This window comes from Aethalodelphis obliquidens, unplaced genomic scaffold (assembly GCF_003676395.1).
Source record: "Aethalodelphis obliquidens isolate GAN/ISIS:26980383/991018 unplaced genomic scaffold, ASM367639v1 scaffold14, whole genome shotgun sequence".
Taxonomy (NCBI): Eukaryota; Metazoa; Chordata; class Mammalia; order Artiodactyla; family Delphinidae; genus Aethalodelphis; species Aethalodelphis obliquidens.
In genome coordinates this window covers 35,983,563-35,995,645 of record NW_020837958.1, presented here as the reverse complement: position 1 = coordinate 35,995,645, position 12,083 = coordinate 35,983,563, and the positions used below count along the sequence as shown (strand labels likewise).

The window sequence follows — 12,083 nt, the reverse complement described above, 5'->3', positions numbered from 1 at the left end:
TGTTTTTGAAGGATTTAAAGAACGGCTGCTGCAGCTCGGGGGAGGAGAATGCAGTGGAGGACTGGTCAGCCGCACTCCGGGTCCGGTGGGACCAGGGGGACGTGGGATAGTGCTGCTGGGCCAGCGGTGAGCCCGCGCACTGAGCCCGAGCCTCGGCGCCTCTTACCCACACAGTCTTTTTTATTCCAGTGGAGCTTGTGAGCAGAGTGGCACCGGCATTCGTAGCTGCCCACGGTGTTCACGCAGACCTGCTGACAGCCTCCGTTGTTGACGCTGCACTCATTCGTGTCTGTGGAGCAAAACGCTCTCCTGTCACAGCAGCCATTTGCTGACCTGGCTGACACTATCCCTCCATCAAGGAAAGGAGCAGGAGGTGAGTCGCACAGCTGAAGCTCACTGAACTAAGGGAAGGTGCTGACGGCCTTCAGAATGTGCACTTGGCACGAGCTGACCCACTCCCCACTCAGTGGCCTTCCTGGCACAAGCCTCACCAGCATGGACTCAAGTTCCATTCTTGACCAAACATTTCCGCCAGTAAGGACACTCAGAAGGGGTCACACTCTATTTTCAGGTGTCAAATTCAGACACTGCACAGGCTTCCAGTTTAAAACTCCACCATCCTCCTGGGCTACACCCCAAGAGAGACAGAGAGAATTAGGACTCCCCACTTGGCGGTTCATATAGTTGGGATATAGACAAGAAAAATGACTTGCACTAATCCCCATCAACTTGAGACTGAGTCCAGGTCAGAAGGTGACTCCAACTAAAACCCAAATACATGTCCATATTCAGGGAATATTTCCTTGGGGTTTCTTGATGGACTGGAAGGGCATGTGTTCAGCCATGCCAGGGATGTGTTGAAAAGGAGAAGAAAAACAACACTATCTACAGCAAATCACTACTATCCATTCTTCTTAAGGACACAGGAAACGAGGATTGGGCAGGAAGTACTAAAGCCAGTGGTTCCCACATCCTCAGATCCCCAAAATCACCTTGAAGCCCTAGACTTTTAGAATAAGAATCAGAATCTGTATTCTCAAAGATTGCTGAATGAATCTGATGATTAGAGACAGCAGAGTGATGCCAAATCTGACTTAAGCCATAGTTTACTTAGCTGTAAGGTCATGAGACATCAGAACATGTTGCTGCAAGGGCTCAGAGCAGGGAGACAGAGTCCATGGTCCCACTTCCAGCTCAGAGACCTGCACAAAGACCAGCTCAAAGAGCTCAAACCAAGCTCCGCAGCCAGTTCCTATGCACAGCAGAGCTGTGGAATCAGTTGGCGCACTGCCAAGCCTCTCCGAGGGCCATGACTTTACTATCTTGGGAAGTTCCAGCGGACAGGGCACCAGCTCCTGAGAGACCCACCCACTGTCTGAGTACAACTGTATCAATAAAGTCCATAAAGAATTCACAACTGAAAGAGCTCAGCTCTTCTCTCTACTCCATTTCACACGTGACGAGTTAAAGGGATCAATGTGGGACGATTTCCCAGAGCAGCTGCTTCCCTCGAGTCGATGGACTCCCTACTCCTGTATAGGGCCTGGTATGTCCGGTTCAGCCCCCAAGGTAGAAAAACTGGCCCTGATCTGGGGAAACCTTAGGAATAAGTCCCAGCCTCATCCGACTCTGGAGGGATTCCACTCACCTCCACAGTGGGTAAAGCCATAGAGGGTGTACCCTTTGTTGCAAGCACATGCAAACGTGCCAGGGTGGTTGATGCAGCTGTGGTCACAGGTCCTATCCAAAGAGCATTCATCCACATCTGTAATTGTCAAAGGGAGAGGGGAGCTGAAACCAACTCTGAGGGACAGTGGAGAGAAGAACACACTTATAAGAACACCAGTTGCTGACCAATAACAAAAACAACAAAGTGAAAATTATCTATCAGTTCTCCCTGCTCACTTGTGTTAAACAAAGTGTTGAGCAGCCCACAATAAGTATACTCACAGCCAGGACCCTTATTTCCAAATTCTGTTGCACACTGCACTTGCCTAAAAGCTCGGTTGGTCTCTCTCACCCATGCTTATCGGCAGGGCTGAATAATTTAAAATATTTAAATGAAGTCAAATGAGATAACATAACTAAAAGGGGTTTGTAAACTATTAGGGTGCTGCCTGTGCATTATTACTGTTCTATTACTAATTGGTAAAGGAGCAATAGTAATTTTATAAGCTATGGCCAATTAAAAGGAGAAAACACTTGAGCCGGAGATAAATCTAGCTCCTATCTCTTTTGGGTCTTGCCAGAATTCATCTTCTGGCCCCAGGAGGCCAGTTGATCCTGAGTTTTAATGCCCTCTGCACTAAAAGAATGCATTAACATTAACATCCTCAGTAATTTTCTATTGCAGACACTGAAATGTGGTGCTTAAGCACCAAACAGGATCCTCTTGGCCAATCCCTTGGCTTTGTTCCTCCCCCATGGTTCAGTCCCAGTTCCTCCCCCATGGTTCTGTTCCAGTTCCTCCCCCATGGTTCCCTCCCTTCCCGGTTCAGCATGAAGGCATCCTTGGCTGCAGTTGAGGTCATGGAAACTAGCCTCAGGAGGCTGCATTTGTCAGTCTAATCATCTCTTCTTCCCTGGTCTGGTTCTTACATCTTTCCTGTACACTAGAATCTCAGTGCTTCACTTCCTCAACTCTTTGGAAGATTTTAACAGAGTTACGACTTGTATCTCCAAATGGATAAACCAGGACCAGCACAGGACTCAGTGGAAGCCAACTAGACCATTGCTAGATCCCTTTTCAACACCAAACGTGGCACAAGAAACTATGTTAACAAAAAACAAACATTTGGAAGGGACTGGAGGAATGAAAAACATGAAATAAAGGAGGGCAAAATCTTACAAAACCTCTTCATCCGTAACTTTTCCCAGAAGTCCTGACAATTTCTTTAGTAAGTTTGTTCTGTGTAAATATTTGTTCTACCAAGACTGATCAGTGAAAAATGAGAAAAAGTCCCCTTCTTCTGTAGTAATTGATATCATTCTATGAATTCTTTTATTAATATCAGCCAGTTACCGAGAAAGTGGGCTCATTCAGTAGCTGACTTTGGCTGCTCACAACAGGCTTTTGCTTTGTCAAAAGTAAGCAGATCGCTTTCTAATTCCTTTTTAATGTGTTGACACAGCTTAAATAGTATTTCTTGCTCTATACATTATGAAACATTATGTGGAACGGCAAATTTTCCTTCCAAGTCAAACAGAAGAAAACTGTGCAGTAGTCATCTAGAGTGAACTCGCTGAATTTAAAGGGGTGTGAAGTGTCTGACAAATTACGTACCAAGAAGAAAAAAACAAGAGAGAAACCTAATTCACACCATAAGATTATAGAAAGGTAATGTTGCATCTTTATTATATGAAGTGAAATCAGATATTATTTTCTGATTTTGATTTAATTCTGGGATTTCTAACAAAATAAGTTAGGCTGTTCTTATTCTCAGCAATGGATCAGAAATAAATGACAGCACATCTTTCCTGAGAGTTTCTTTCTATATATCAGTGGGGCATAAAATGTGCTCAGCTGAAAATATAAATGATGCCCCCAACCCAAAACAGCTTATCACTGTGCAAAACACTTATTAATATCAACAACTGCTACCCAGAGAAGTTCCCTTGCTGCACCCCTTATATGGGAAGGATGTGTCTGAGAAGGGGTCTGAAATCCTGCCCAAGAACTGCCCAGCCTTTCCTCAACTTAATCCCCTCCCTCCCTCACCCCTACCCTTTCCCCAAACACCAAAGGCTGGTCATTCAAACAAGGCCTATAAGGAAGGGACCAACTGGTTGACCCCAACTTTTTGCTGAGAAAAGGTATGTTAACTAAATCAACAACTTTTTGTCACCAAATTTTGTTAGAAAATCCATAACATTAAAGGGAATTTTAGAAAGGGAAAATTATTCATAATTTCAACACCCTAATGCAACCCTGCTTGCATTCTGTGATCCATTCCATTTCTAGCAGCGAGCTCCGCTGTAATCACACCACATGGGTTCACTGAGGTGTTCTCTAATCATTAACAGCTTAATTTCCAAAATATACCTGTGAGCTACCTCAGTGTTTCTATTTTACTTAACAGATGAAATAAGTGAAGCACAGGGTGGAGGTTGGATTAGTGACTCCGTAGAGAAGCCCAGCGAGCCAGTCTCTGCCCGAGCAGGGTTTCGTCTTCTCCGATCCAACCAGTGGGCATTACACAGCACAGCTAGCTATGTTTCAGAACATACCTTGGCAAGACTTCTCATCTGTTAATAATTTAAATCCCTTTTTGCAGCTGCAGTCAAAACTGCCCACGGTGTTTTTGCAGAAATGATCGCAACCTCCATTGCGCGTCTGGCACTCATCAATATCTGTAACAGTCAAGCATCGGCAAATCAGACAGGGATACTTGCCTCGTTATCCACAAATTCCTGAAGTGCTATTGTGTGTGCTTCATTATTCTCTGAAACAAAACAGACCCATAAAAGCATTTAAGGATGTTTGCTGATGTTTTTAAACTTACACATGTTCTCTTGTCTGGCTTAACCCATTTTGAAAGACAAGTGCCTGGTCCCCTGGAGAACTCTGACTTACACTACCCCTCCCTTGACTAGCATTAAGGAAACAAGCTATGGGAAAGAACGGTGATGTCCTATTATATTCTCATCCTTGCACAAGTCTCTCAAGATAAGATGGCTTCCTTTCCTATACTTCCCATTCCAGTTTAATGATTAAAGTTATAAGGAACTAGAATATTTGTTTTGGCAAATTACACCACGATCAAATAGCCTCAATGCTTTTAAGTGATTTCTGACACTCAATTAATTTTATCTTTTCTCAGTTTCAACTGGTAACTGGTTATCTACTTTTTTATCATGTTAAAGAACTAAGCCTTTGTACTCTGGCCCATGAAATACTAGGTCATCGGGGTCTCTATTCATCAGTACAAGTTAATCGTACAGTTATTCATTGTTCTCTGGATAACAATCTTGGCTGTTATTTATATAATAATCTCTAGACTGTTATTTATGATATGATGATATTATCTCCTGCAAAAGAATGTTCCCTTGAACAACTGCTTTCTTCTAATAAGGCCACTGCCTGAAATGGATCATTTGATGTTTGTAGAAGCTGACCTTCTCAACAGTTAGTGAAATTAAGCTGGTTCTAATTAAGCTTACTCAGTTACAACCTTCTACTAGCCCAGGGAAGAAAAGCTTCCTTTTGATTAATATGAATCATAAGCAAATCTGGAGTCACTCAGGAGGTGTGGAGGGGAAGAGCTTTACTCCCACACATTAGCCACATGGAGAGGCACAGGCTACCTTTACAGGTCTTCCCATCCAACTGGAGACTGAATCCGACGGGACAACTGCAATGAACACCTGTCGAAGTATCCTTACAGGTGCGATCACAGCCTCCGTTGTTGACAGCACACGTTTCTGCCAAGGAGGTAAGAAAAAGGCAGTTAGCTTCCTAAAGAAGTGCTCACACAGCTGGGAAGAAAGGGGTATTGGTGCAGTGTTAATACTTGACAAAAATTCATGAAAGTCAGGAAGCGTGTGGGGTCCTCATGGTCATATCCCAAGCCTCTGCCACCCGCAGGTGAGTTAGAGGGAGAACAGGGGCAGCTCCTCCCTGCACCCATCTAAATAAGTGACATCTCCCGAGGAAGCCTGACAGGGTGAGAGAGGGGGAAAGATGCCTCTGCCAACCTGCTGAGCCTTTTCAGTGGCAGATTTGAAGCCACTAAAAGTTCCTGTTGATCGACAGCCAGTGACCTGCAAGTATGACCACATCTAGCGGCCTAGATGTGAATGCAGAACACAGCAAAGGGGGATGCTCCTTCCTTTATCCTGAACCTTCTCTATTCACCATGTGTAATGGGCAAAGCAAGAGAGGGTAAACGTTGCCCATGCCACCCATTCCCTTGCCGCAGACCAATGACTTCCTCCTGGCAACTGCCAAGTAACTCAGATTAGAAGTTTACCTTTCCTTGAAAGGAGAAAGACCTGTCATAGTTACATGAAAAAGCAGCCGCAGTTGTTAAATCATATCTATAGAGATGAAGAATAACAAGCTAATGGCCTTCTATTTCTGTATATCATGCATGAATTCCAAGTAATACACAAATGTTATTCAACATTCATTCAACGATTAGCACTTAGGCATCCAGAAACTGATTTTACTTCCATAGCTACCTCTGTAAAGCCTCGGGGGTGGGGGGGGGGGGGGGCGGTAAACTTAATTCTGATTAAATATGACAGATAGAACATGTATGTTTATCTGTTTCCTCACCAAAACTCATTAAAATGAGAGTAAATAAATTTTTTAAAGTATAAATCCTTAAGGACAAATAAAAGACAATAGATGAAAGATGTCAAATCTTCTGGAAGTGGCATGTCAATGGAGGAACAGTAACTGGCATAGCAGAAAGTTAAACCCTAGCAGTGGGGCTTCCCTGGTGGTGCAGTGGTTAAGAATCTGCCTGCCAATGCTGGGGACACGGATTTGAGCCCTGGTCTGGGAAGATCCCACATGCCGCGGAGTAACTATGCCCGTGTGCCACAGCTACCGAGCCTGAGCTCTAGAGCCCGCGAGCCACAACTACTGAGCCCATGTACTACAACTGCTGAAGCCCACGTGCTCTAGAGCCCATGCTCCACAGCAAGAGAAGCCACTGCAACAAGTAGCCTGCACACCACAACAAAGAGTAGCTCCTGCTCGCCACGACTAGAGAAAGCCTGCACGCAGCAACAAAGACCCAACATAGCCAAAAATAAATAAAAATAAAATAAATTAATTAAATTTATTTTTTTAAAAAAACCTAGCAGTCTGCAGAGTGATGCCAACAAGTGGTAAGCTCATCTGAGCCACAGAATCCCAGAGAGGCTCAGGAACTGGAGGTACTAAAGTTAGTCTAGAGGCAGAGGTGAGGATGGAGTTAAAAATAGGAAGATTGATTGAGAGTCTGTATAACAGATAGGCTCCCAGATCCCCATCTTAATCCCACAGCCCACAGCACATCCCTATTTGGACTAAAGCAGATAAATTTCTTCTCTGGAAAAGGGCACCAGTAACAGCAGAGGAGGTGCTGTCAGGTGAAAGTCTATACTGTGAAAAGAGAGATCTCAAACTTTCACCCCCTCTGCACCCCAGTTCCCAGGACACTGGCAGCCAAGTCTAAATCCCCTCAGCAGGAGACTGAAGGATTCCTCTCCAGCCAAACTGACCGGCCCAAGTGAAAAGACCTATAGATTCTGGCATTTGAAGATCTCCAAATGAAATGACTAAGCCACTGCCTAGTCAACCAAGCATAAAGCCCACCAGCTGACAGAATATCCAAGTGGCTTTTCAATATTCCACTATTAAATAAGAAAAGTCAGCCAAGGATCACCGGACATTTCAGGAAAGCCTCTAGTATGAAATAAATACACCAAATCAAACAAACAAGGGAAAAGGAACCTGAGGGAAGCAAAGATAATACAGGGAACAACAGAGAAGTTAGAAAATCTTATCATTAATTTCCTCAGGGAGGTAAGAAAAGCATCCATGAAATAAGAACAGGTTCCTACAACAAAAGACCAAAGTAAAATTCTTAAAAAATTAAAATATGAAAGCTGAAATTTAAAAAGAACCCTATAGAAGGATTAGAAGAAAAAAATGAAAGATCTCCTAGAAAGTAGAACAAAAATATCAAGAAGAGAAAAAAGAAGAAAATTTGAGGAGCAATCCAGGAATTACAACAGCCAGCTAATAGGAGTCCCGGAGAGAAAGAGAAAAGTGAAGAAAGTTATCAAAAGAAAAATTTCTCGGAACCAGGGGATGCGAATGTCCCTCTTGAAAAGGCCTACTCAGTGCTCAGAATAACAAGTGGGACAAATCCCACAGTGTGGACATTGTTGTGAAATTTCAGATCACCAGGGACAAAAAGGAGACCCTGAGAACATCCAGAGGGAAGAATCAAGACTAAAAGTGACTTAGACTTCTTGAAAGAACACTGAATGCTCAAAACGATAGAGCGCTATTTAAAACTCTGATGGAATATTTTTCCCAACTTTGAATTCTATCCTGAGGCAAATTCTCAAGAAAGGGTGAAGGGAGACTATAAAGGCATTTTCAGGTATGCAAAGTTTTTTAAAAATCTATATCTACCCATGTAAACTAACAAAAGAGAAGACATGGGATCCACCAAAACAGGAGCATGGGTAAGGGAATTCCCAGGCTGTGGCTCAGGGATAGGCCAGGATGATAGAGGTGCAGCTGGCTCAGGATTCAGGCCCTGTTCGAGCAGGGTGGAAGCCTCAGAAGGGACTTTTTAAGAAGAAAATAGAATTGATAAGTTATCTGCTGTATCTGAACATATTGTAAAGGTTTTAGAGCTCCACCAGAAATTTGCAAAAAAAATTGGTAAGAGGTACTAAGAAAACTAAGCAAACAAAGAAAACATAATCATAGCACATTACATGACTCAGGGGTGAATTATATTTAGATATTCATAATATGTAAATTGTGATAAACCTATATTAAGGATATGGGGGATGGGGACAGAAGGGAGATATAACTTATTCTTCTGTGGTAGGAAGTCAAAAGCTAATATCTAAAACTGACACATCAAGGGAATTCCCCGGCGGTCCGGTGATTAAGACTCTGCACTCTCATTGCCGAGGGCTCAGGTTCAATCCCTGGTCGGGGAACTAAGATCCAACAAGCCGTGCAGTGCAGCCAACAAAAACAAAAACAAAACAAAACAAATAAAACCTGACACATCAAGAAATAACCGTAGGACTTCCCTGGCGGTGCAGTTGTTAAGAATCTGCCTGCCAATGCAGGGTACACAGGTTCGAGCCCTGGTCTGGGAAGATCCCACATGCTGCGGAGCAACTAAGCCCGTGTGCCACAACTACTGAGCCTGCACTCTAGAGCCTGTGAGCCACAACTACTGACCCCGTGTGCCACAACTACAGAAGCCCGTGTGCCTAGAGCCTGTGCTCTGCAACAAGAGAAGCCACCGCAACGAGAAGCCTGCACACCGCAATGAAGAGTAGCCCCCGCTCGCTGCAACTAGAGAAAAGCCTGCACACAGTGACGAAGACCCAACGCAGCCAAAAATAAATAAATAAATGTATAAAAAAAGAAATAACTGTATACACTTCCCTTTTCAGAAACATGTGGGAGGGGGAGTCAGGAGAAGAAGAAACAACTAGGAGAATTGAAAATTGTGGGTCCTGGCAAATGGCTAGTTAGGAGACAGGGAAATGATATATTGCTTTACAAGCTTAATAGTACTAATTAAGTTTTTAAGGTTTTTATATTATTCATATGTACTATTTTAAGGCAATTAAAAATAATAATTTTAATAGGCAGAAAAGAGCTCAGAAATGTCACCTGCCTGGTAACCAATGGCTGCTTAATATCTTACCTGACTATTAAATCCAGAAGCTATTGAAAGATCAGTTTTGTTGAGGCCAGGCTGAGCTTTCTCCAGAATAATAACGTCAAATGATCTGATGCCCACCCTCACAGCCACCGCTGAACATCTGAAGTCACCTCCAGCTCCAGCAGACCGGCTGCCAGACCTTCCTGTGTCCCCCAGCCAAGTGCCACTCTTCTCCATTCATCTCTTCTGCCATTAACATGGGCTGAGTCCAAAATAGAAGACTCAATGGACAAAAACCCAGCCAAATTGCCATATGCTAAATAGGGGCTGCCCAAAATGCCTCTCTCGTCACAGTTACTCAGAGGGCGGGTGGTCTGACATGCACTGACCACCCACTAAGTCCCAGACAGCGGACTCTGGGCACTTTTGCATATTATTGTCTTAACCGAGCTTCCTGATAACCCTAAGAGGTCAACTGTATTACATCCATTTTAGAGGAAGACCAGGACACAGCGGCTCGGGACAGTTTGCCCAAGTCTCAGCGCAAGTCTCAGCAGCGTTATGACGCTAACCCAGTTATTCTGATGGCTGGGCCGGCGCTCTTCCCACAATACCAGGGGTCCTGGATGGTGACTAAGCAACAGCAGTGAGTGGAGAGCAGACACACACCCTGGCTGGACAGGAGCTGCTGACTCTAATTCAGCTGGTCTGAGGGCACATGGGCCCCAGGCTCAGGCCTGATGCAGTAAGTTGGGGAGGGAAAGGGACAACGTCAGTGGCGGGGGAGGGTGGATGAGGCGCCTACCCATGAGCAGCCGCCGTTTCACCCGTTTATCCCCATCTGCCATGGATGTGGCATTGCTCTCCATCACCTCCAGGGCAGCATCCTCTCGCTCTGCAAGAGATGCAAACAGCACAGTTCTCAGACTAAATGAGTCAGATTGTTCATCCCCTGCACAACCACTTCTGTGGAAATCCCAGACATGAGAACAATGTGAGAAATGTGACTCTGTTCATTCAATAAAAATATGTTGTAATGAGGCTCTGTGTTAAATGGCCTCAGAGCCTTAATAGACATCAAATATGGAAAAGATTTTTTTATTCTACTGTACTAACCAGAGACCTTGGGGAACGCAAGCTTCAGATTCACTCCAGAACCCTCAGTCCAGGACAAAGAGAATCTTGGATTGGGGAACATCTGAAATGGAGCTAGCAAAGGACACGCCATGAAGGGCAGGACAGGCAGGCATCCCACCAGAAATATGCAACCCTGGCTCCTGCTGATGGCAAAGGCCACCTGTCATCATGAACAGCTAGCTTTAACTTTGCGTTGCCCTGGCCTTTTGGGATGTGCTGTTCCGATCTTCAGAATACCAGCTTCAGGAGCAGCCTAATCCAGGAGAGGAAAAAGGGCTTTCCAAGGTCTCACAGGGAGAAAGGGGCCCCCAGTCCAGGCCTAGACTACTTCCACGGCCACATGTGAGGCAGCATGGGACATGCTTGAGGGCATGTGCACTGGAAACACCCTGCCTCTAGTACTAAACAATATTAATCGTTAGGGTTAGGGCTGGGGTGGGGCGAGCAGGCTGGGGAAGACCCTAACCCAGTGTTGGGGTCACCATTCACCAAGGCAGCTCCTTCCATCCGTGTGCATCTTGTACTGGGGATGGCAGCTACACTCTGGGCCTGCAGCAGTGTCCTCACAGGAGTGATGGCATCCGCCGTTTCCATGGTTACAGGTCACTGAGAGGAAAAAGAATCAAACCATAAAGCACGGAGGTTTCCACAACTGGGGCTGTACTTGCTCCCGAAGAACTCTGATTTTCATTCAGGAAGTATTCGAGCACCTAGCATGTGCTAGGAATTGTGCATAAAAGAGAGAACCTTGACTCAGACCACGTCCCTGTCTATATCAACAGGTAGTCACGATATGACTTGTAGAAATGATTAATGACAGATTTAGAGCAACGTTATACAGAAAGATAGACATGGGAAGGTCAGGGGAGATTTTTCACTATTTAAAGGAAATTATACCAAAAGATTCCAAACTAGTGCTTTGCTCTATCACGAGAAGTACTAGGGCGTTTGGAAATGCTATAACACTTAATATCTGGAACAGACAATATTTAATTTGTATGTATATGTTAGAATTTCTCTCATCAGATTCCATGTGGATTAGTTAAAAGGGAGGGTAATCAGAGGAAATGATGACTCTTTGCACACAGTTAATGCAACATTAACCAATAATTACAAAGCTTATGTATGAACACATTGATGACAAGCCAAGGGGGGAAAAAAACAACTACAAAACTATCTATTCATCAAACTCAACAGTGGTTACCTCTGGCAAAGGAAATGGCAAAGGAAAAGGGGGAAATGTTATACGTTTCTTTGGACTGTTTAAACTCTTACACAACCATTTTTAATTTTCTAATTTAAAAGAACTAAAAACATATTTGCGCTGTGAGAAAAAACTGTTCTGTGACTATAGCTGTGTAAAAATTGTGTACGCATATCAACAACAAAATAGGAATATGAAAAAGCAAAACAACTGATTGTGTGGTGGAATTCTGGATTATTTATTATATCCTCAAGTTTTACAATATCTGAATATAATCTTATAATATTATTTGAGCAGTGATACCTTAAAAACGTTTTAAGTTTTTAAAAGTAAGTTTTCAGGTATTCTACTGGCTCCCAAAAAGCTGTAAAATGCTGAGTCTC

At 43.9% G+C, this 12,083-nt stretch overlaps 1 protein-coding gene across 3 annotated transcripts in view; it reads right to left on the bottom strand.

Moving 5' to 3' along the window:
* SCUBE2 (signal peptide, CUB domain and EGF like domain containing 2) overlaps nt 1-12,083 on the bottom strand; it is a 64,279-nt gene that overhangs the window by 33,225 nt on the left and 18,971 nt on the right. For all 3 annotated transcript variants that reach the window (XM_027115434.1, XM_027115435.1, XM_027115436.1), the window contains exons 6-11: nt 10,986-11,102; nt 10,165-10,254; nt 5,305-5,421; nt 4,228-4,350; nt 1,649-1,765; nt 167-289 (exon numbers count right to left, since the gene is read on the bottom strand). In XM_027115434.1, coding sequence (XP_026971235.1) covers nt 167-289; nt 1,649-1,765; nt 4,228-4,350; nt 5,305-5,421; nt 10,165-10,254; nt 10,986-11,102 — 687 coding nt within the window. The remainder of the gene's footprint in view (nt 1-166; nt 290-1,648; nt 1,766-4,227; nt 4,351-5,304; nt 5,422-10,164; nt 10,255-10,985; nt 11,103-12,083) is intronic.